The 25,978-nt window shown below is 40.3% G+C and overlaps 1 protein-coding gene and 1 long non-coding RNA gene across 2 annotated transcripts in view; one reads left to right on the plus strand and one right to left on the minus strand.

Moving 5' to 3' along the window:
• Window positions 1–13,381: 13,381 nt before the first annotated feature.
• LOC146767796 (uncharacterized) lies at window positions 13,382–22,858 on the minus strand. The gene is made up of 2 exons (XR_014953585.1): window positions 22,377–22,858; window positions 13,382–13,983 (listed from the first exon to the last, which is right to left on the minus strand). It is a non-coding gene; the product is annotated as an uncharacterized LOC146767796 (long non-coding RNA).
• A 177-nt stretch (window positions 22,859–23,035) lies between these two features.
• ADAM17 (ADAM metallopeptidase domain 17) overlaps window positions 23,036–25,978 on the plus strand; it is a 34,598-nt gene continuing 31,655 nt past the window's right edge. The window contains exon 1 of the mRNA XM_021525424.3: window positions 23,036–23,229. Within this exon, the coding sequence (XP_021381099.2) occupies window positions 23,145–23,229 (85 nt within the window). The 5' untranslated portion in view covers window positions 23,036–23,144. The remainder of the gene's footprint in view (window positions 23,230–25,978) is intronic.

Here is a 25,978-nt window from a genome sequence, read left to right on the forward strand (position 1 = left end):
TAAAAGAAAAGTCTGCTTTTAAATGAACTTGTTTTTAAAAAATACCCCGGATAATATTCATAGTTAATCTGACATGTGGATTTCTTAATAACTAAAACTACTACAGGAAATGGATTCACCTTAGTAATGAACTAAGAAAAGATAGCAAATTTCTTGATACTCTTATGGCTTGCAGATATTCTAAAATGCTAAATCTAAATGATGCAATTTTTTGTAATCTGTTGAAGTTCTCTGCTGTGTTCTCTTGTGTTTTTCCTGATGGATCTCATTAAAGTGTTCCAGCTACATGTTTAGCAATGCAGAGGAATTTATCCTGCTCTAGAAGGTTAGTTTGTGTGCTGCTACATCATGATCTGCTTTCTCTTGTTCTTAGACTACATTTAGTGTTACCGTTTTCCCTCATTTTTGGAGCGTTTTGTAACAATATGTTGCTCTGCTTTTTTATTTTTCCCTGGATCCCTTAAGAGTTTTTTTCCTAAATCTCTACCTCTCACTTTCCCATGTTGGTGGGTTTTTGAAAATATTTAACTCTTGTTAGTGTTGTGGCTGGACAAGAAATCACATTACAAAAAAGGATATATATTCCTAGTCCTTGAGAGCTTCTGGTGGTATATTTTCCACCTTTCATGTTTTTATTCAATCTTTGAGTGTGCACAATGAGTGTTTCTACAATAAAACTGTTGAGATTCTGTGCTTCAACTGACATGCATTACTCTAAAAAAATTGTATCAATTCCATTTTCTTCATGCAGTCACTTTCAATTGCTGTCAAAGTATTGTGTGTCAGGACTACATAGTAAACTCATATGCTTCTTAATCAGTGTTTTGGTTTCATAATTTCCCCTCAAATACACATTTCTTATTGATCCTTTATTTGTTTCATAAAGGTTTTGGCTCTTAAGTGCTGCCATTCTCTAGTAAGGCTGTTTGGGTACTGACATTTAGCAGTCAGCTTTATCTGCTCATTTAAGGGTTTGCTTTCTTTGCTGTCTTCTGGCTGCTGTCTTAGCTTGCACTACATTGTCAGCTAACACTGTTCTCTTGTTTCCTTGCTTTTGCACCTTGTTGAGAGAGTTGTCAGTTTTCCTTACAGGAGCAGCAGCTGGGCCTTATATTTAGATTATGGCTTTATTTTTAAATGTGCTTTCAGATTATTATCAAGCTGGGCAAATTCTAGACTGTCTCTATTGTTGATTGCATCTGTGTTTTACATGAAAAAAGTCTTCAAACTGCAGCATCAGCTTTTAAATTTTAATAATAATGAATATAGCAGCATCTCTCCTCATTGTTACTTCCAAAGTTTGGCCAGGTATTTGCATTGTTTTGGAGGAGAGAGGGAATGAAATGTGTAGGGGAATGGGATGGTACCACAAATAAAAAGGATGGATTGTAATTCCCTAAATTACTTTGCCGAGTCTTTCCCTCCCAGGTAAACCTGGACAATAAATCATCCTATATAGGAAAAGGGCAGACTTGGTAATTTATTCCAGACATTATTGGAAGCATATGGACTTGGGAGTCCCATTGTACAGCTGAAATCCCAGACCTGTGTAACAAAAACTGCCCTGTTTTGTGTGAATGTGGCTAGATGACACGGCTGCTGAAAGCTGCAGCAATTACAGCTTGGCTAGCTTGCAGCTGTATAAAATGCCAGAGTGGGAAGGGTGAAATGTTAGTACCAGCTTTGGATTGCTGCCATGATATTTTCCGCTACACTGCAAGGACTCCAGCTTCCTAGAGGAATGCTTTGTTGTCTTCTGCTACATGGCCATGAGTACACCTGATAATGAAGTGTAGCCTGAAACTATGACATCAAGTATTTTAAAACTTGTATTTCTGTATATGCGAACTAGTTTAAAGGCAGTTTGTCTGTAGTGTAGGATCTGTGCATTGATATCAGTGTAAGAATTCCTGAGCAGAGATTCTGTAAATGCCATTAGAAGTAGCTCATAAACTTTTTTATTGCAAATGTTGTCCAACCTCTTTGCTTAGTTAAATCCTCATTCCTGTTGTGGTCATTGTCATTGTAAAAACCCTCTACTTTGGAAGCAAAAGGGCAGTTGGTAAAATCTCTTTGGAGGGAGAAGACTGGGGCTTTTTTTAAGCCTTGGCTTCAAATCACATATGGCTGCTCATGTTGTTACTGCTGAGCAGATGCTGGGTATTTTCAATCTGTTGTAAATCTATTGGAAACAAAAGAGGTTCATTACAGTCCTGTAAAAAGAAGGAAAATGAGAGGGAGAGGATATGTTTGTTTCTATGCTATGAATTACTTAAATTGCATTCCCCAGGGAAATCTGGTGTGTGAAAGCCAGGGAGTGATAGTTGGGTTTCGGCAGTAACAGCAATAACAACACTGTGCATTATAGCATTCTTCACATAATTCAAGGCTTCCAAAGAGATTTTGTGTATGTGTTAAGTGATACTGAAGTCTCTGTAGTACAGGATGCATGAATCAGCCCAGTGGAGTTTAAAAAATACTTGTGTTTCTATTCATAGAACAAATTGTGCCAATGTGAACCAGGAGGCAACAGAATATTTGGGCTATTATAAAATGGCAGAGCCAAGGTTTTGCCAGTCTCATCCCTTCTGAAAAATGCAGGCTTACACAAAATCTGCCTTTATTCTGTTAGCATAATTTCACTGGTTTCAATGTATAGGTGAGTTAAACTTCATTTATAGAGCTAATTTGATCAGATTAAATGGTGTGGACACGATCTTGCTATATGATTTAAAAGGTTTCAGTAGTTAGTGAACTTTATTCATAACTTAATTCACCTTTAATGTTAGAATTAATCAGCTTAAGTACAGGACCTTGAGAACATAATTTGCAATTTTCATACACCAAGTCTTCAGTAAGGTATTATGCAAACGGAGGATAAGCACTCATATAAAATGTACTTTTATTTGCACACTTCGAAGTATAGATATTTGTGAATACATAGCTACACCAAAATGCTTCAAATAAATTGTAGTGCTCAGTAAGGATTGTGTCAAGTGGAAACTCATGCTAACTTACTGCTGTTAAAGTTTGTGGTTTGAGACATGGTTGACAGTTTCATCAGTGGGAGTAACAGGAGGAACTTCTCAAGGAGTACCAGAGCATCACCAAAGAAGTTTGTGTACAGTGGAATTGCAGCTAGAGCAAATTTAAGTCACTCAATTTTTGATAGTCCATTTTGTCCCTCCCCTCAAGTTTTATACCATCTGGGACAGTTTCAATAATGCTCAGTGGGAAATAAAAGTGGGGCTTTTGCAAGGCCTGCTTGAATTATTTAGCAGCCAAGTTCAAAGCTATTTCACTGTGAAACTTCCATCCCTACAAATGTGTTTCTGATGTTCTGGTTACTCTCCTGCTCTGCTTTACTCCAGCTCTCTTGCACTGCTCTACCTTTCTACCCTGTCCTCCGAAGGCTCTGGAGCAAGGGCTGGTCACACTGGATGGTGGTGGGAGAGATGCTCGAAGGCACAAATTGCTCTCATGCTCTCATCTCTTGCATATTGAGAATATTTGAGGGGATGGTCTGCACCCAGGTGCCAGGTGTGTAGGATCCCAGGGGGGAGAAGATACAGCAAGATGATCACTACTGAAATTGTAAGGCAGGAGAATTGGAAAACCAGAGCCCATCTGTCAGTATTGAATGCAAACACTGCTGTCTCTTGTTACTGCCCTTCAGAGTGGAAAGGACTTAAGATACTTTGTCACCTAAAAGTAAGGGATGTCATGCGTGAAGGTCTGGTGTGTGGTCATAGCTGAAAAGATGTTTAATATCTCCGCATGTGCTGCTCCATTGTGCAAGCAATGAGATGGTTACCTGCTGCTCTGTACCAAGAGCACACCTTTAGTGAATCTGTGGACTATGGTTCAAAACCAGTAGCTTTGATAAATAATAAAAACCATAACATTTGAGAAATAATAATATAAATGGTTCCTGTGGAGGATACAGCCTTAAGTGTGCCACCCTAACCAATTGGAGACTTCTGCTTCAAAGTGGGACGTGTTGTTGGTTTATGTACTTAAAATAAGTCTGGGGGAGATCCCCCTAGATACCATGTCCCAGTCTACACAGTATGTTTATTGGGCTGGTATCAGTATGTTCATCCTGCTGATAGCTAGAAATCCAAATAAAAGCTTTCTCTTAGCTAGTTTCTACCCACTTATTTTTGTGTCAGGGCTGCCTGTTAGCTAAATATTGTAAGCATTCTGCTGTCAGCAGCTCTGCACAGAGAGGAATCTTAGATTAACAAAGTGCTCCAGGAAATTTTGTGGTATGCAGGGGTAGTACATCATGCAGAACTTCAATACATCTGTAACAGTATTGGTTTTCAGACATGGGTCCTAATGCTGCACATCCTTTTGCTCAAGGTTTTGCTCATTTTAATGAGGATTCAGTTCATCAATGGTCTGCAATAGTTAGATTTGTAATTTGTCAGTGATAATTTGGCTGACAAGGGAGGCAATTCATTTTGGAGTGCATCTGCAAAGAATCTACTGCAAAAGGAAATAACAGGAAAAAGGAATTGTTTTGGTTGTTGAGTAGAATGATCTTTAACAGCATGGGCATTGACATTTGAAAGAAATAAACATACTTTCTTTTTCCAAATGGCTGCTCTTTATAAAAATGGCTCACTTGTTAGTTCACTGTCTTAAAAGATAAAAAGGAAATGTTGCTTATCTGTCTGGCTTGGTTGATGGGTCAATTGCAAATATTTTTGTTCAATTGGAACTGGAGGACAAATCATTTGCCACAAAGGGCAAATCATTCTTGTCAAAGATGCTTTAATTTTTAAAAGGTGCTCAAGCTTTCCAAATGTAACATTTTTTTTTCCATCCAAATATGAGATTGAGATCAGCACCCTGAACTTCATATTGTATTTCTTGACTTTCTAAATTTCACTTGCCAAGAAAACCAGGCAGGCCTTCCTACTAATTAATAAATCACTATGATTAAATGATGCAGTAAGAAAAGTAACAAAGAAAACAAGTTGACTGTTCAGTGGATTTGTAATACTGGAATGTTTTGTTTTTCTCTAACAGTAGGAAATTGCTACACCCACAAAAGGTCTATTATTTAGTGTGTTCTGTTAGTAACCACATCTTTCCTCATCAAGTGGAATTTAGAAACCTGTTATGGCAAAAAAGCCAAGGAAAATTGTCATGTTACCGTGGATCTAATCATTATTGTTATTACAGTAAAGCTTCATTCACAACCCTGCTGTGGAGAGCATGACATACACAACATCCAAAGCCTGGGAACTCCCACCTGGCATGCCAACCCTTTCATGACTGATGAATTTTGGACAACCTTTGGTAACTGCAATGACTACCTAAAAGAGTGGAATAAAGCCCATTTAAGTTAAGACAAGGTCAAGCGTTATTTATGTAAAGGAATGAAATACGGTGTTCTTATGTACTTTAAAAGACAAGTATAATAATAAGAATGTGACAATTATTTCAGGGTTTATAGCAGAGATGGAATAACCCTGCAGTATCTTTGTAGTTCTGCTGGGGACAAAAGGAAAAGCTATGTGGATTAATTTGAAGATTTAATAAGGCAACTGGAGAGAGTAACCTGTTTTATTACTGAACTCTGGAGCACCTGGGAGCACTCTTCCTCTGTTTAAGAGAAAAGGCATCTTTTATCAAGAAAATCTTTTTATTTCTCTGGTGAGACATAAAAATAACCACATGCACTTGTATTTGAGGTTGCAGTGGTTGTGGTCTTTTCAAAGATCTAGAGAAGACATTACTCATTTTGTCATGATGAGCTTGTTTCTGAACTGCTGAGTTTATACTGAAGTTCCTTAAATGCTTTTGAATCTTCTCTGGTGAGAATGTTGCTGCAGGGTAAAGTTGAAACAAAATTCTCCACTGAAGGATGATGGTCTAAAAACATCAAGAAATGATGTAGATAAGTGTGAGAGGGCAAAGAAGGATGGGAAATTGGTAGCCAAAGTGATCCAGCAAGGCTGAGTAGAGTGGAGAATCCCTGCCTAACTTGAGAAAGTGAATCAAGCCTTAAATCAAACTACATGGTCACATCTCTGGGTAAAAATGAAGCAAATGGGTCCTTTGGGAAAGGACATCAACCTTAGGGAAATACTTGGACTGACACTAATTGAAATAATGGATTTACTCAATGAGCACGGTGATGTAGTGGTAAAAGATGGGGGTGGTTTCCATTTGCAGGCAGCATGGGAGTCATGCTAAAGCTGCCATAAGGGAAGTAGTGTGCCATTTCCCTGGGTGTAAGTTTTATCACTGTTTTTCCATTTGTGTTTTTTTTTTTTTTCTTTAATAACTAATCCTGCTCTGTACGTTCTGAGTGTTGTTTGCCCATTGAGACATTCTGCTGAAGGATGGGGATCCAAGCACTTGGAGTAATTTATCAAGGCAACCTGGAATCCCTACAGTCAGCTAACACTAGTGCTGGGTCTCATGATGGTCTGCTCAGAGTATCACAAGAACTGGATGCTTCCTAAACTACTTACTGAATTAGTTGCTTGATCTTTTTAGCAGGATTCCTATTGTTTAATTGGTGGAATTGAGTCACAGAAACTTATTTTCTGTGTAATAAAAACAGTGGCCCAAATTATCCCAAATATTGCATAATTTTTCTATTAAAAACTTTTTATTGAGAATGCAATTCTGAGATTTTGGGGGGTTTTATTTGAAATGAATTTAAAATTGTTATATCTGATTCTCTCATTAAGCATTCTTGGTGAAATAAAAAGTCCTCAAAAGCTCTGGAAGCCAAATGGCACTGTGAATTGCATTTCCTTCTTCAAAAAGACTGTTGGAAAGATAACTGTGTGGGAAGTGATCCACTGCAGGGACAGTCATGCCCTGGCAGCAAGGATGGACCAGATGACCTAATTTCTCTTTTCCATTAGAGTTGTCTCTGATTCCTCAACTAGTCATGCAATCACGTGACTGACAACAAGGATAAAAAAATACGGAAAGTACATCTCCCAGTGAAACAAATAAATCCTGTTATTATTGATTCCATCACCTTGCAAGCACTGATTAATTGAATGCCACACAGTCCTATATCATTACATTGGTGTTTTAGATGAAACCCTTAAAACTGACTTGCTCTGTCTGGAATTCAGCACTGCTTCCTCAGCTGCATGAGACATCTGCTTGGTGCAGTTGATGCGTGAATAGAAGCAAGGCTTGAGAAAAAGAGCTCAAAAAAGGACTTGCAGGAATAATATACCCTATTGCCCAGTTTTAATGTTACCCCATACAACTCATCTACAAGATTTTGGAAGTGCAGCCCTGTGCTGACTACTCCATTATCATACCTTGTATGCATATGACATGAGCCAAAGTCTGCAGTTGGTTAGATTTGTCTTAAGATGGCTTTTTTTGCAACTGTTTATAAATCAGCCATGACCTGGTTGTCATGATCCAAAAGGAGACTTTTTCTTTGTTTTTTTCTTTCTTTTCCCATGGCTTGGTGCTTCTTGCTGGCTGAACAGGCTACCAGTTCTCCTTGAGTAAGCTAGCCCAAGGTTTTGTACTGTCAGATCTTATCTGCAACATGAAGAATATTGGAATTAGCATTTAGATTATTATCAAGGGATAAGTCTTTGAAATACATTTTATTAACCTCCTGCTGTAGAGTTGTACATGGAATCTTATTCCCACTTGGTGCATCCCATCTGTAATCATTCTCCATTAACATTATTCACATCATACCTACAAACACAACCAAACACGAAGGCTGAAGAGTCCCGACCATAGCATTCAGACAATACTGGATTACAAGAATGCACTTAGAAACACCTGCATCTGGGTGGAGAAGTGAGAGTGTACAAGATAAAGAACTTTAAAAAGCAGAATACGCAGACCAATAAAACACTTTACTGTTTTGATGGAAACTACACAAAGCCACTGTATTGTCTGAAAGAGGATGTTTATCCTTGAGATCCTTCACAACTCTGATTTGCAGTTACTAAAAGGATGCTCATATAGCCAACTGAGATGCAGGAGGAGTTTGCCTCTCAGAACCACTTTGGAAAAACTGTGGTAAGGTTGATTTCCTCCTCAGTAAGAGAAAGTGGAGTAGAGTGCTTTTTGCTAGAATTGTATGTCACATGCTTTCTATTACTGCAGAAATCAAGGGCCTTGCAATGCCCAATCTCCTGACCTCTTCTTGTACCTTATTTTTTTAATAGTTGTGGATTGCAGTCTTTGTCTTTACATATTTTGGGTTAGAGGATGTTAAAAACCTGTCTTTTAGCTTAGATTTATTGTCTACATATTTTATGGGGCCTTCTGAAGTAGATGTCTATTACAGACTTGTATGTACAAGATTGGACAAGTCCCCTATTCCTTTGGCCCTGGTCATCAGTTCTTTCCTACTCATGTAGCCAAAAGGAGCACTCTCTCCACCCTGCCACCTGTGGGGCCACAGACATGGACAAGATACAGGGATGTCAGTAGCTTTCCATGCCCTGCATTCTTCTTCTAAAGTATTTTCCTGTGCAAAGCAATCCCAATTTCTAAAACAATGAGAAAAAATCTTGGAGCTCTTAAGAAATAAATAGATACATGTTTATTATAAAAATATAATTCATTAATAAGAAAAATACTGTGATAATGAAAAAGTTTTAACATTTTGAGTCTGACTACTGAGGGACCTTTGTGGAAGGAATGACCAAAAATTACAAATCTTACATTTAACAGCATATTTCCTGTCTGTTCTTGCTTGGTTTTCCCCTTGATTTGTGAAGCTTTCTGATGTTTTCCAATTGGAATATGGAGATTGCTGCTATTCAGGAAAACTGCCTCAGAGACCTACTCCACTGAAACAAAAGCAACTGGTAGATGCAGTTTAATGTATTTGTGTTTGGTTTTTTTCCTTGTCACTCAGCTTTCATACCCATTTGCACCCACCCACTCCCAAAACTCCTGCTTGCTATTAGTAATTTGTTTACTTGCTTAATTCAAAGATCTTTGGCTTAAAAACTCCACATATTGCTTCTAAACAGTGTTGTGGGATAAAATGTTATCAGTCTGAGCCTTACAAATTACAGCAATCCAAAGGCTGTGCTGATTCATATTTCCTGGTAGTGATGTCTGAAGATTTTTATTAAATGGGAATTGCTAGGGTACAAAGTTCCAGTGGCAGCCTGTCTTCCTGGGCCTCTGCTGACAAGCAGTTGCTGCACTGGATACATGCTCTGGAAGATCCCTCTCTGGTCACAGTTATGCAGTCAATTTAGTCCAACACAAATCCATCCTGCCTTAGAATTAATCTTCTGTGTCATCTCTGCTTGTCCCTAGTGGTCCTCTTAGGCTGGCATCAGACAGCCTGAATGCAAAACCACATGCAGGGATGGACACCTTTCCCTCCTCCCTTCCCACCCACATGCTGACCCCTCACTGCATGGCTCCTCAGGAAGAGAAATGCACGGGAGGAGAGGCCAGGAGCACTCCTCTCCCCATGGCAATGCAAATTAGGATGTATGATGTGGCAACATAACAAAAACCCAGGTACAAGGACTTTAACATCCCTTCTTGTCAGACTCAAGGCAGGTTTCTTTGTCTACTTTGCACTGTATTCTGGGTCTGGTCTTGTAATGTTTATTGTTGGCTCAAAGTGAGTGACACCAGATTCTCACCCATTGGGCTGCATGATCAAAGTCTCTTTGGGAGTAATATCTCCCAGCAGTGAAAGCTCCTGAGTCTCAAACTGTGCAAAAAGAAGAGTTGTAAATAAAAGACAAAAATCTGGATCTTAACCAAGGAAACTAGCTTGGTATTCTCAGCAGAAGCATCAATCCATATGACACCCTAGCAGGACACAGTCATGGTCAGTAAACCTGTTTTACTACAATTTCAGGTATTCTGCATGATCCAATTTCTTTCTACCTTCACAAGTTGGGCTTAAGGGTAAAAACAAATTCAAGCATCAAAAGGCAAACATTGTTTACAGTCCTCCTGTGCTTTATTGTGTGGGAGGCTGTTTCTGTACTGTTCCAGAATGAAATGTCCTGGTAGTGATGCTTGTAATCAAGGAAACAGGAGAATATGGGATTAATGCAAGAAACAAGATGAAACAAGATAATTAACCACAGAAAATTAGTTCACTAAAGTTTAACTTATTAAAATGAAACAATCTAGAGCAAGACTTCTATTTCTTTCAACTGAGAAATGGATTTGGACTCCTCTCTTTAAAATTATAACCTAAAAGATGTACCATATTCAGGAGAACTAAAAGGTGGGAAAATAATGAATAATACACCAAATAGTTTCAGTTGTGCTAGTGTGTGTGTACTGAAATATATATTTTATTTATAAGTATTTTGTTATATATATTTACATGTGTTTGTATATATATATATATATGAGAATTGATGATTTGACTGTGTCTGCTTGCAGATGACTAACTCATTTGATGTTGGAAATTAGTTATAATCAGATGCTAACAACTTTTGGTTACTAAGGACCTAGGCTGACCCCATGCCAGTAACCACACATCATTAGTTGTGAGTTTGCAGTCCTGTGAACCTCTCCTGCTTTTGCATAACTTGGATTTCTGGACTCAAATGGGGACAGAAAGATGTTGTTAAAATTTTCTACTAAATACATTACTTTAATTATGGTGTCTTGGTTGAAGACTATTTAGAAACCACATTTAACAGTAATTACTGGTCATGTTGTCTGGAAAAAACATAAATAAATGTCTAAATCTTTAGAGATAAACTCCTCTTTTCTGGGTGTTTTTGTACACAGGTAAGAACAGCCAGTTTACTTATTAATTAAATTTTTCAAATAGCTCATTAGAACATGGTTTAAGTTATGATAGGAAATACTAGATGCTTGCACAGTAAACAGCAATATAAAAGCAATAAACTTATAAAAAAAAAAATGCTCAGGTTTATTTACTGCCATATATGCAGTATCTTTGCATTAATAGGAGCAAGACAAGTAATATACATTTAAGGATCTTACAAAACATCTCACACTTAAACTGTTTCTCTGCATTGCATAAATTGCACACACACATTTATAAAGTGTAGTTTGTTTATGCCTTCATACTTTACTGATTATGACTTTTTATAGCTTAACATCATGTCTCCATTGCTCTTATCATTACACAATGCTGTCAGCCACTAACATGGCAAATATTTTAATAAAAGCAGCTTAGTTTCAATAATGCTTTAGAGTCATAAAACCATTAAGGCTGGAAGGGACCTATGGAAATTACATGGTTCATATCTCCTCTCAGAGCAAGTCCAACTTCAAAGTTACAGGTTCCTCGGGGCGTGTCTTTCAAACACACATAATGCTAAGTCATCCCAATACTCTACATAGCATTAAAAGCATTAATGCAGTCAGTTGTTCTCACTAATCCACTAACAAATACATTAAAGTTATCTTGTGTTAAAACTAGCCACTACACTTGTTTCATCTTACATAAATAACAATGTTGCTGGGAATTTTTTCTCTCAAGTCCTTAATTTCTTTTATTTTTATACTATCTTTTTTATTTTAGACTCCTTATTGCATAGTCATTAACTACAAATTTATTTGTACAGTCAGTGGTGGTGGTTTTATTCTTGGGGAACTAGCATTGCATTCTGGAGACTGAGGCTTGGTGAATTATGCTTTAGACTATTTCTTAGATACTCAGAAAGCCAATAGTCTGTATTCTCAAGGGGAAAAGACATGTATCAGCTGTGGTAAATGAAAAAACCTGTCCAACAGCAGCACACTAAAATTCAATTAGTTTAATTTTGTTCTAATCACTTTAGTGTTGTAAAGGCCCTGAAAATTGATGTTTTCTTTAATTTCAGTATAATTGCCCCAGAAACAGCAGCAATGCATTCTTGCTTACACTGGCCACAGCAATGTTTTCATCAAAACACACAGACAAACTGACTTTTGACAAAAAGGATGGTTTAATTTACAGTGGATAATCTGCTCGTCTTACTGATTCCTACTGGAAAACGATTCCTTCAGCAAGGCCTCTGCCAGCAGAGCTGGAAGATGCTGGCACAGACATCTGATCAGTCTGTAAACCTGGCAAAGGCACTAAGCAGGATGACCACTGTTACAGAAGTCCAGAGGTCTTGTGCAGACACTGCTGCCCTTACATGGAAAATGTAAGTGGAGCCCCTGGGATCCCACCACAAGTGTTCGCCTGTGTCTCAATCTTCCCAGCCAGCTGTCTTGGAGAAATCTTCCAGACAATCCAGAATTCCAACAACAGTAGACCTTGATTCTGCATAACTATTTATGCCTTTCACTCCTTTTTTTTACCTGCATTTGTGAACACAAATAAATTTTAAAAACCCAACCAGCCAACAAAATAAACTATAAGTGTAGCTAAGAATTCAGTGTGATTTAATTACAAACACAAACACTGACAAACCATATTCAGCATCATTTAACTTGCCAAACTGGAACAGTTTTTGTGAAGCTCAAAGAGAAGAGGAAAGGAGAGGAAGGTATCAAGGAGACAGGAACAAAAGCAAAAGCTCTGATGGCACTACAGAGTTTGTTGTTTTTTTTCTCGTAAACTTCTTCCCGGTCACCTTTTTTACCTTCTCATCTTTCATGGCCCTTTTTATCACCTGTTTCAGGCTTCTTTGCCCTAAACCCATGGGTCATGTTTTCTCAGCATCCCAGATAAAGCAAGAAAAGTTGCCCAGTGTGGACATGTGACAGCAGAGAAAGTTTGATTCAGCTGAAGCCAGGTGCCCAACTAGCATAGGATCAGAATTAGGCTTCCCCTGTGTGTCTTAGAGTTATGAACTTTAGCCTTTGAACTACATTCTTGATGATATTTGTCACATATTTCCTCAGCAACTTCTAAAGTGTTTGAGTCCTTTAATTACAGTGCTGTTTACCTACTATCTTAACTAACAGGCTCAGAACAGGTATTTTCTCAAACACTCCCTTTATTATCTTTTCCCCCAAGTGCAAAAAAAATTTACAAAGAGCCATATTAACATCCCTGATTATATATAAATCAGTATTCTTTTGAGAAAAAATATCTAAAGAGTAATAAGCAAGTATGAATTTCTGTCCCAGACTTGCAGAAAACTCTGTGCTTGTGCTTTCTGCTTTAGAGACCTTAGAAACACCTGCCTACCAGTTCTTCACCAATAACGTTTTGCAGTCATATGTGAGAAACCCAAGCTTGGTGTCATTTTTCATAAAGAAAATTACCTAAGATAATCACTTTAAAATGGGTCTAGCACTGTGCCTGTTTTCAGGTTACTTCCCAGTCCTTTTAAATTGGTGCTTTAAGTCAGCGGGTGTATAATACCTATGAACACTTAGCTCTTGCATTGCATATCTAATATATATCACTGTCCGTGCTCTACCATCGAAAATTGATTCACACACAAAAAGGTGAGGAGACTTAGACAGAGTCTCTTTAATGGTACCTTAAGTTAGTTACAGTTGAAGTATTTTGGCCTGTGGTTTCCTTACTGTGCCACATGAGCCACTGATATGGACTCAACAGGATCATATGAAAACATGGTATTAGGTATAATTTTAATAATAGCATGCAATAAGTTTTCAGTGTTGACTACTGACATAGTCTGACATTTGTGATTACAGAATTACCAAAGTGCTCCCAGCTGCCTTGTGATGGCAGAGCTGTGTTACCAGGTGATCTAAGCTACAGCTCAATGAATAACACAGCCAGCATATTTGCTGAGGGCAGGTCTCTTGAAGCTCTCTACTGCCACTACACAAAATACACTTCCAACCAAACCACTGCAGGTAGGCCAGGAGAAGGATGAAGAGCCTGCACGGGTGTAGGAGGGAACATGCCTTCTAGCAGCACTGTCCTGAAGCAGAAGTGTCTCTTGGAAGTGCCCTTCTCTCTTGTCTTCCTGCTGCGTGCCCTGTATCAGATCTGGTTGGTGAGCACATCCCAGAGCAGTGTAATCGGGCAGGGCTGGGGAGTGGCGATTCTGTGAGTCACATTTCAAGCACACGGAACTGAAAGCCCTGGAGAGAAGAGAAATTAGGCACCATGAAAATGAGACATCAAAGGCATATAAGTAAGAAGACATATTAAAACAATGTTGAAATCTCAGCTGATGAGCAGGTGACTTGAATCACACACAGGTCTTAAGCAGTTCAAATGCAGCTCTGTCACCAAAGCTCCATCATGAGGCTGGCCAGTCTGGGTCACCTGGACCCTGACTGTTGGATGAAGTGAGCCAGTGGTGCTCCCAAGCCTGGTCTCAGTAGGCTGTCTACAAGTCCAACACATGGGCAGGCCCATTTTGCAGTGGTGAACTGCTGTCCCAGATGGAGGCTGCTCATAGAGATTTCCTTTTCTTGTTGGAAACAGGTGGTATGTGTGAATTCTGGTCACATGAAGATTTTGACAGTGTTCATAGACCCAAGACATTTGGTGAACTTTTCTTTGTAAAGAAATTATTTAAAAATAAATAATTTTGGTCTCACTCACATACTCAGGAGAGCTATTTCATCTGAGAAAGAACTGTGAGGACTTTGATCCAGATTTCCTGCTCAGTGCAGGCACTTACACCTATCCAGAGTGTGAAGTACTTGCTAGCCTGGAGCAGCAATGCTTCACACTTATATTGCTCGGATATCAGTGAGTTGACATGGTCAAAAATAAGTAAGGAGAATGAAATCTCTGAGCTTGTTGATAGCTTGTAGACACTAAGGACTGCAGCAGCTCAGCAAAAAACTGCCTGCATTCCTCCATTTCTGGGGTAATGGGTTCATTCAGTCTGTAGTGTGTAATTGGGTAACTCTGCACTGTCCTTCTGCTCCAAAGTCACCAGGTCACTACATGACATCCTCTTGTTCTGATCTTTCCTCTCTGTTGGGGCTTTAAGATAGTGCCCAGAGGAGCATTAAGACAGGCACACAGCAACTCATTTTACAGAAGGAGAATTGCTGCAACATCCCATCACAGCAATTTTTCAAGAGCATCTGAGTCTGCAGGAGGCTCAGGACTCCAGTTCTCACTGTGGAACCCAGGTAAAATGCAAGGTCTTATTTGGTTGGCTGAGGCATTTATCTCTTTTCAAACAACTCTTGATGATGCCTCATTCACAAGTGTAGGAATAGCAAGCAAAATCTAATGCTACATTCCATGTGTTCCATGAATTGCTCCATATTTGAGGTATTGCCAAAAAACCCTAGAAGGCACAAATCCATTCCAGCACAGCCTTTTTCTAGCCCACTCTTTTTCTGTTTCTTTGTAATGCAGATGGTACAAAATCCAATACATGAATTTTCCATAGCATGTTGAAGTCTCCACTTACACTTAAATCCCATATTGTCAACCTAGCTTGCAAGGGATAAAAAACCCAGGAGCACCACCTTTCAACTCTCATGCATGAGACTAAATCTCACTTGTGAAGCCACTGAAAACTGATTTCAGTTTGCCCAAAAGAGTTTCATTTGTCTATTTCATACTATTCTAAGCCTAAACAGGAACTCTTCATATGTATATAAAGACATAGTACACACACATACACAAATGTAGAAGCAAAGCAGTGTGCATAAGGTAGAATGCCAGTAGATCCTTCCAAACCCAAACATAGGCAAATTCAATCAGTTAAATGTTTTGGGGTAGTTTGTTTTGGTTTTTTTTATTATGGTAGGTGTCTAGTTGTCCAGCTGCCAGATTTTGCTTAGGACTACTGGCAGTCAGTTCCCTCTGCATCTCATACACCAAAATAGTACAGCTAGAGACTGGCCCACATTTCATTACTTTCCATAAGGTCCACATTTTCTGCCTTTATATTAACAATACTCCTGGAATAATGTCTGGTCCTAATGTCTGATCAAAAATACTGCCACTGCCCAGAAGAAACACATTTTACCTTGTGCTAAGAGTCTCTGTTCTTCTATTAAATTTCACATCAAAGAAGCTTTTCCTAGGAGCGAAAAAAGAATCAATAAAAATATCTGATGTCCTCTGAAGAGCAGGAATTGATACCAAAGATGTTAACTTCCACCAGTGTCTGTGAAAGCTGTTGGGTGGGTAAGAGATATCACCAGGATATATGTTAAATCATCAGGATGTATTTTAGAAACAGAATGCAACAAAACCTGGGGATTTGACATTAGGTCCAGTTGTTTTGTTTTGTTTTGTTTTGTTTTTTTTTTAGTTTTTTGGGGGTTTTGTGGGTTTTTTTGTATTTTTTTTTACTGTAGCCATGAGTGTTACCAAACAATTGCACTGATGAAAAGAAAATCTGATGCCAAATAAACAAAGCCAAACTATTGATCCTTTAAGCTTAAAAGGAAGTACCCTGCTCTGTGGCATTCACACATATTTATAAATGTGATCAAGCAGAAGAGAATGTGTCTCTCCATTACACATTGCAAGGTCTTTTCAGGCCAAATTTTGTGAAGTGTGCTCAGTGGAACCTGAAGCCACATGACCTGTTAACATTGATGCTAACAGAACTGTCTAAATGACAAAAGAATATTTAGGATGAGTTTTAAAACTGCATCCTGCTGCCATTTAAAGCAGTGTCACAGCTCTTGTTCTCTGAACAGGGCTGGGATGCCTGTGAAAGTATGAACCATCTTGCCAGAGTGTATCCACAGGTGTCTGTAAAGGTGAGAAAGGCATGTGTGAAACTACCCAGGAATCCATAAAGTTAAGTGGTTTATATTCAGCATCTTGCCGTGGAATACTAAAAACCTCTGGAAAACTCCTGAATGTCTTTGCCAAGGACACCTGGTGAATCTTAAATACATCTGTCCAGCTGTAAGATAGTAGTAAGCTTTAAATATGGAAAGGTGTTTTCTGTTTCTTTTAAGATCCCTATTAGGACAAAAACGTGTCAGCCAGATGGCAGAAGTATTTTCATTATTGATACACAAACATGTGCCACCTTTCCTAAAAACTGGAAAGAAAGAGATGGAAGACTGGCAGCACCATCTCCTGGCAGATAAAAGAAATAGGGACCACTTTGTATCAAAAGGTAGGGCCCAAGTAATTTATTAGTGGATTTTAAAAAGACTGAAGCAGGAAGTAACTTCACAAGAGTATATCCCCTCCCTAAGAAGATTAACTTTGATATGCTTCAGGGAAGAAAAGCATTATGTGTTATTATAATTATAGAGAACACATGCTCACAATAACGAAGAACAAATTCAGGTTGCTTCTGCTTTTAAAAAGCTCTCTCATGTTGGTCTCTGCTTTCCTTTGTGAGCAGTAATAGCAGATTTCAAAACTAGCACAGCAGGCAAGTCAGTCCAGTTGCAGCATATTTCTGTGGTCCTGGAAGACCACAGGAGACCATAGAAGTTCTTCAAAGTCAGAAAATATTAGAATATGTATATTTCAAGAGTTGTAGCCGAATTTCTGTCTTTCTGAGTAAGCAGGGGAAATCATTGGATCACTGATGTTGAAATGTTGGAAACTCCTGGATCACTAATGTGGAGTGCTATTTTACATATTTTGAAAGTGACAATAGGACAAACAGTGCTAAGTAAGGGTGAGGCCTTCAAAGTAATGAAATGCTGTATGGGAAAGAAAAACATCTATGGAGATAAAAGAGGAGACTAAGTCAGATGACTTGGTGAAAGACAGACATGGAAGAGAAGAGCAGAGGGAAAAAAGGTAAGGAAGAGAGAAATTATAGAGACTTCAGAACCGGTATGCCATAGGAGTCCAGATCTCATTAATCAGAAAGAGGGAGAAGACAACCTCAGTAATCAGGCCAAAGTATACTACTCTTCTGCCTATTAACTCCTGCAGACCTGTTCTTGCTGTTAGGTGTCCTGTTCCATGGTATGAAACAAGCACAACACCCTCCGTGTGCAACATAAACACAGATGATGTTTTGGTGTTGGGGTTTTTTATCATGTTTTGGAGGTTATTTCACTTTGAGAAACTCCCAGGTGCTTTTAAAGTTGGTTTTGTTTTCTTTCTGCAGATGATCATGAAAGTGGAACAGATTTATTAATTTATTCATTCCATCCTTCTCCCAGAGTATGAACATTTCTTGTAAGTCACTGCACTTCCCAGGACTTTGCCCAACATAGATTCAAAAGTCACATGTAACATGGGTTTCAATAGTTCCATGGGAAAATATGCAGCTTTATGAAGCCTACATCTCCCACATAGGTGGGGAGGAGATCTGCTTATCTCTTTAGCTCAGAACCAAGATCAGGACTTTTTCCTCGGGGGTGGGGGGGGGCGGGGGGGGGGCAGGGTGGATCATTTACTCTTCAAACATTCACAAAACAAAGGTAATCCACCATCTTCCTCCAGGGCATGCCACAGAATCCATCTTCTTTTCCAAACAAACTACTAAACTGTGTACTTTATGAATCACCCTGGGTAGTGGGTTTACCTCTTTCACCAAACAGTTGTTCTTAAAGGAACCCTTCTTGTGAACAGGGTCAGTTACCCAGCTAGCTGTCACTCCACATCTCCAGTTTTTATTATGAACACAGGGAAACACATTCACTGCCTACATATATAAAATAATTTTTTTTCTTTTTTTTTTATTCAATGTGCTGCACTTGTGCTATTCCTCACTAACATACTACATGCTGTTTCTCATTAATTTCTAATAATATCCTATGTATTTAGAATATCTGTTTAGTCCACACTCATATTAATAAAATGGCTCAAATTCCTTACTGTGGGAAGGAAAGAATGCATTTCTATTAATACTGAGTATCAACACACTCCAAAAATGGTCTTGTCCTGGACACAAGATTATATATTTATATAAACAAATTAAGATTTAAAAAAAAAGCACTCAGACATGCCATTAAACTAACCTACTTATGCCAAATCTGCTACTGTTATTAATGTGGATTAAACCATATTGCTAAATCAGTAACAATTTTCATAATTACTATATACCGTTATGCTATTATTAAATACGAATAGTCTAAACACTTATCTAACTACCCCATTGTGATGGGCTCTGTCAAAACCCAAAACACAGTTCTATAACCCTAAAAATATTTACAGGCAATCAACTTTTATTATTAAAGTGTCCTTGTGAGATATGAAGTAAATGGAAGAAAAAAACCTAGTCAGCAGGAAAATTCAAGTAATAATAGAAAAGGAAACTTTTTACCTGGCTGTCTGTATCTTCCTTCACAAGTTACAAAACTTGTAAGAGATAGGACAGTCTATCCATCGATAAAAAATAGATCTGTACTGATACCTCTAAAGTCCAATGTGATCTGGAAGTTGGGATAAATCGTTCACAGATATAACAATGGCATTCCAAAAAGTTAAACCCAAAGTTGATTCTAAGGCTTGCAGAAAGATCCTGCGATATTAAATCGCATCTGGTAAGATGGCAAATGAAAACTGATGTTTACAAATGTTATACGTAACCTACACCAACTACTTACAATGATGAGCATCTGTTTAGTTGTTATTAATCTGAAAAGACATCTTAGAAAGCTGGTGAAGTATCATCTACCTGAAACTTCAACTCTGTACTCAGTGGAGGTCAAAAATTACAGAAAGTCACTAGAATCAAGACATGAGTAGAGGAAAATTATTTATTACATACTTCAGAATGGCTGTACTATATCAAAACACCTCACAAAACCACAAACCCAAAAACCAAAACCCAAAAGCCAGAAAGAGGTTTAGATTAAGCAAAACATGGATTAATCACACACAAGGGAAGGCTAACCAAAATAAAACATTTCATTTGGAGAAAATCCTAATCAAACCTGTAACTCAGAGGGTTATGGTAGATTTTATGAATGACATTGAAGGAAAGAGCCATAAAATACATAAAACCCAACAATAAATAATTTTCAAGAAGATCTGAAATAATCTAAGATTGCTTCAATAATCTTAGTGCACAAAGTGCCAGAAACTAAAATCCATCGACCAAACTGGCTGCAAAACCAGTACAGAGAAATGATAAAGCCATGGTAGAAAACCCAAAAGAACCTCTGAGTCTTGTGTCCCTCTGTTGGAACACTTCATCATTGGCCTTACTTCTTATCTGTTTCAAGTGGAGATGTTGTCTTAAAAAGAAGTTCATGACATAAAACAAACAACTTTGAGATAAATTCTCAACAGACACTTCTTACGCAGGAAACTCAAGGACACAGTAATTTGTACAGTGCAGTGAAATTCTAACTGCTGGCTTAAAACTTTCTTGGCATCTAAGAAGTAGATTGTATCAAATATTACATTTGTTTTTTAATTGTTTCTAAGGGAAAGCTGGAGAACTCGTGACCATTCAAAGTGATACTATTCCACAGAGAGTAGTACAACTATAATTAGTGCATGCGTGGGGAGATGTGATTTACCAGGGAAAGGTCAACAAAGGTTTTGTCAACATTGCTCTTGCCAAGAGAAGTCTTGCCTTATAAACTCAGATTTAAGTCTTTTGAATGTGTCAGCAAGCACTTGCATAAGAGGGATTTCAGAGCTACAGTTTGCTGAGATTTCTGAAAGACTTTCAAGACTTTCTTGCTAAATGTTCTAAAGAAGACTAAACAACCACAGGACAAGAGAGAGGATCCCAGCATGGATTGAAATACAGTTAAAAGACCAAGTATATGGTCAGTTTTCACTATGAAAACAAGTCACTAATGCACCCTCACATCTCTGCACTTATTCATAAATACTCCAAGTAAGATAAGGAGTGACAAGACAAAGATTGCTGAAGATAAGTAATTCATGAAAGGAGAGAAAAGGTGTGGCTGAGAATTCCAGAAAGACCTTCCTCTATTTAGGGCTCACACACACCCACTGATGATCCACGATATGGGGGACACATTTGCTCCGGCACAGGACTCAACAGGGACCCCCAGATTCTTCTAAAGCTTTACTCAGACCCTCTGTGTCATCTGGAGTAGCACTGGACACCTCCATGTGGGCAACTGAACAGAGATCTCGGTGCCTGGCAGGAAAACAACAGATGATCATGAAAACAGACAGATGTAAATCCATGCACATGGGAATAAAACAGTCCTGCATCACATGTGGAATAATGCTGTCTGAACTGACCACTACATGTCAGGAGGGAGAGCTGGGAAGTTTAGTGTTATTTGTAGGACAATGCCAGCTCAGTGGAGATCAACAGCACATTGAATATTAGAAATATTCACAAGCAATACTGAAAACAAGGCAGGGAATGTTGTTATGCCACTTTATAAATCTACTAGATGCCTCTGTCATGGACACCATACGGAGCTCCAGTCCCACCGTCACAAACAGGAATAACAGAAATTGTAAAGTTCATAGAATAGCAGCAAACACTTAATTGGAAAAAAGATTTCACTTGGACTTGTCAGAGTGCAAGAAAAGCCTTACCAGACTGCAAGGACATTTCATGGAGGCTCTGAAGTGGTGACTGGCATAGAGAAGGCAAACTTGATGTACTGTCCTTTCCCAAGCAAGAAGCAGGGTCAGGTCATCACATGGTGTCACAGAATGTCAAGTTGAAAACCAGGAAAGTGGCCGTTCATACACACAGAGACACTGTGGGAGTCCCTGCCACAGGATGATATGGATGCTACAAGTTTACAAGCAGTATGACACAGAAATCACAGAAATCATAAAAATCACAGAAAGGACAAAGTTGGAAGGGACCACAGTGGATCATCTGGTCCAACCTCCCTGCTTAAGCAGGGCCATTCCAGAGCACATGGCACAGGAATGTATCCTGGTGGTTCTGGAATATCTGCAGTGAGGGAGACTTGACAGCTTCCCTGGACAATCTCTTCCAGTACTGAGTCACTCAAACAGTAAAGAAATTCCAACTCGTGTTCAGCTGGCACTTCATGAGCATCAAATCAACTGAACAAACATATGGAGGAGGTATTGTGAGGGCTGCTAAGCAAGACACAACCTCTGATTTCAGGAGTCACTAGATGCAAATTGTTGGAAGTTCAAAGCAGACCCACTGGAAGTTTCCCCAGAAGTTTCACCTCTTACAATCCTCTCGTCTTTGGGGACAGGAACTGGGAGACACACTCTTACTTTATGTGACGCATCTGCCTTTATGGTGCTATGAAAAATTAAAAAATGAGTGATTTTATTGATGCTTTTTAAAATATTTCAGGTTAACTAATGAGTAGCACAGTTTAAGCAGGATGGGCAATGGGGACATTTTTTTTCTCCATTTTTGCTGAGTACATCCCTTACAATCATCTTTGCTAGAGGCATCTGCAAAAGGTAAGAGATCCACCTAGTTCTGGAGAACATTAACCAGAGCACTTCAGCGCAGCTGCAACACAAGTTGCAACACATTTTCTGAGCTTTTATCTCAATAAGGCACGCTCTTTGGGAACAGTTGAGCCATAGACCCATCACTTATTATTCGTACTAAGTGCCACAATCCTCAGTTCTGCTAAGGAAACGACGCAAAGCCTTGGAAAGTCACTGAGTAGTCACTCACGTGGGCAGGGGAGAAGCAGCAAATGCAGTTGTGAGTGGCATCACTGAGAGTGCAAGGCCTGAGAGCATCAGGGTCCTGTCCAGGCAGATCCACACCTCAGAAAGGGGCTGTCCCAGAGAGCACTGCAGAACCCAGAGCCTTATCCCTTTCCAGGGTCTGTTTCTGCCCTGGGGAGGCCGTGAGGGGGCTGTGGTAAGGATGTGCCGAGAAAGCAAGCGCTCTCAGAGGAAGAACAGCACTGCCAGCGAGCAGGCACTGGAACAGACTGTCCAGAGGCTGTTGTCTCCGTCCCTGAGTACACTCAGGAACCATCTGGATGCAGTCCTGTGCCATGCGGTCCAGGATGACCCTGCAGGAGCAGCGGGGCTGGACCCGAGGCCCCGCTGCGGTCCGTGCCGCGCCGCGCCGCGCCGCGCCGCGCCGCGCCGCGCCGCGCCGCGCCGTGCCGCCCCGTGCCGCGCCGTGCCGCGCCGTGCCGCCCCGTGCCGCGCCGTGCCGCGCCGTGCCGCGCCGTGCCGCCCCGTGCCGTGCCGCCCCGTGCCGTGCCGCCCCGTGCCCCCCCGCCGCCCCACAGCGCAGCGCGCACCGCCCCCGCACCGCCCCCGCCCAAGATGGCGCCCCCGGGCGCCCCACAATGCCCCGCGCGCAGGGCCGCGCTTCCGGGTGCGGGCCGCGGGGGGCGGCGGGCCCGGCGCGGCGGGCGGAGCGGCTCCGAGCGGATGCGAACGGCGGGCGCGCAGCACCGGAGGAGGCCGCGTCCGGACCACGATGCTTCGACTGTGGCTGGTCCCGGCCCTGGTGCTGCTGTGGGGGCCGGGCGGGCTGGAGGCGCTGGGGCGCCCGCAGCGCTACGGTGAGGACAGGGCGCGACCACGGCAACCCCGGAGGGGAGAGGGGAGGAGGAGGGAGACACCACTGGGACGATGGTGGGGAGGGCGCGGCAGCCGCGCCTCTGGCGTGGGGGAGCGGTGGGCGATGTGTGGGGCGGGCAGAGCGGCCCTGGAGCGAAGGCATCGCTGGCGGGCAGCGCTGGGGTCGCCGCTCTGCGGGGAGACACCGCTGCCTTCACACTCGGTCTGCTGAGGAGTTTCCTCACAGGAGTTCGCGTTCCGTTGAGGCGGGACAGTCCCGGTTGGTGGAAGGGACCGCATTGCTCCAGTGTCCGTGCTCCTGCAGGGTCATCCTGGATCGCATCCCACAGGATTGCATCCAGGCGGTTCTGGAATATCTCCAGGGAGGGAGGCTGCACAGCCTCACTGGGGAAAATCATATAAATGGCCTCCCTTCATAGCTCTGCTTGCAGAGTCACCAGAGAGCCCGAAGCCATTGGAGCTGAAAGTGACCTCTAGAAAAGCTTGACACGGAGGAGAACCGCTGCTTTATTTAACTTCTGTAAACAGTTTTGCGTCTAAGCTTCTGCTTTGCATTGATCAAGTTGCAGACTTTCGTTTGATAAGCAAAAGCTTATCACTGAAATGGAAGATGGATTCTTGCACGAGGCAATGGCCAGGTCTTGCCCTTAAGATCTGTATCTTGCATACTTCTTGGATCCTTGTCTTCGCTCCATTTTTCCTTTTCTCTGTATCCTGGTTCCTCATCACTGGAGCAGCAGAATTATTGTTTCCTTTGAAAGGTTTTTAAAGGAAAAATGTCTGACCCCCACATGAAAACCCCTGTTTTGAAAATCAAAGGTACAAAAACAATTTTGCGATAAGTTCTGTTGCTTTCCTTGAGCCCATTGTTGTGTGGGGTGGGGATTCACATTGGGATGATGCTGACATTCAAATGAACAACTGAACTGTCTAAAGGCAGTCTCTGAACACTGTCCCAGTGATTAATCAGCTGTACATCCCCACAGAGATAGCTGTCCTGTCTCCAGTCACCAAGGCCAGCAGGGACTGCTCCAAGTCTCCTTTCTTGGCTTAGATCTCTCAGCACATTTCCTGAGAGATGTCTGACCTCTGCCCTCATCTCCTGCACCTGAGGTGGATCTGTGCACACCTCAGCAGTTTGTGGCTGTAGGAACATGGGAAGGATGGGGCTCAGTGGTGGATGCCCCAGGAAGTGTAATAGAAATAAACAGAGCGTGTCCTTTCAGCATCAGGCAGGTCAGGGGGTCCTGAACAGCGGTCGCAGCTTGGGCTGTCAGACCTTCACACCTTCTGAAGGACCTCTCTGCTATGAGTTTGTGCAGTCTTTATCTGGTGGCTTTTATCTTCTTGGCCTACGTACCACTGTGCCTGGACTATGAGCTCTTCAATTTTATGAAATACTGCATGGACGAAAACCTCATTTCTTCTGTTTCTAAATGTTGGAAGACTTATTCGTTTTTTTCACATCTGTAGTGACTTACATACCTATGCAATTTATCTCATTTGTACTACTGTTTGTTGTTTAAGTGATAAAATATTAGTCCATATAATAATTCTTAGTATGAGGAAAGCATCCTGACTTTATTTATTACTTTTGTCTATATATTTTGTGTTGGATTTTTTATTTATTTGAGATGTATGGTCAGGGCTGCAAGACACCATTTGTAATACAAAGGCAATATAAATTTATAATTATGAATGCTTTTGATTTTGTTTCCTTTCTGAGTAATTTTTGGTCTTTAATAGTCACTCCAAGCACTCTTTTCTTTGTGTTTTGTTTGTTTGTTTGCTTTAGAGTTATTTTCTTGTGGGGGGGTTTGTTTGTTTGTTTTCTTTTGGTGGGTTTCTTTTGGGTTTTTTTTTTTGTTTTGCTTTGAGTGGTAATAATTGTACTGATATACTTTGTTGTGTAAATACAGTGAGGAACTCTTTTCCTCACATGTTATTTCACACATTCACACTTTGAATTTCATCACATGTTTTGTTTTGTTGTCCAGTAAACTAAATTTACAAAAGTATTTTGTGAGGGAATTTGAAAAATCTATGTGTGCTACATTAGCTGTTACTTTTATCCACACACTACTGCCAGATATATATACACACATATATATATATATGTATAGGAGGCATTACTTTCATGGTATCTTATTTAGCCCCCCCACGTCTAGTAATTTACACGTTGTTGTTATTGCTACCTGTTTGCTTTTGGGACATTTAATGTATTTGTTGATTAGGCCCTTAGGTAGTACCTGGAGTGGAAATTGGTCTGTTCAGACCTCATGCACTACACCAGTGGCTCTTTAGTCTCATACCACAGTTAGGAGTTGACCAGTTCTATTTTTGCAGTGTTTTGTAACTCTTGGAGTAATAAATTCATATCCTGTTGATTTATTGGTCATTTTCTTGAGTTGTTATAAAGCCTCTTTTCCTGATTCTTGAACACAAGTCTTTACATGTACCCTATCATGGCAAAAAGTTACTTTTGGGGAACTTTTTATCTCCTCCGCAGTGAATACCAAGGTCAGTTATTGGCACTGGCCTTCAGCATCCATTCTTGGGACTGTCTTTGCATCTTACTTGTTTTACAAGCCCCTTTGGTTATTTAGCTGTGTGGTTTCTTCTCATAAAATGAAAAATATTTTAAGTATTAGCTTTCTGCCTTTTATAAGCTGCTTTTTAAAAATACCTTTGCCTATTTTATTGTGGTTTTATGTTCATCTTTTGTTGGAG

This window comes from Lonchura striata, chromosome 3 (genome assembly GCF_050655825.1).
Source record: "Lonchura striata isolate lonStrDom1 chromosome 3, ASM5065582v1, whole genome shotgun sequence".
NCBI classification, from domain to species: Eukaryota; Metazoa; Chordata; class Aves; order Passeriformes; family Estrildidae; genus Lonchura; species Lonchura striata.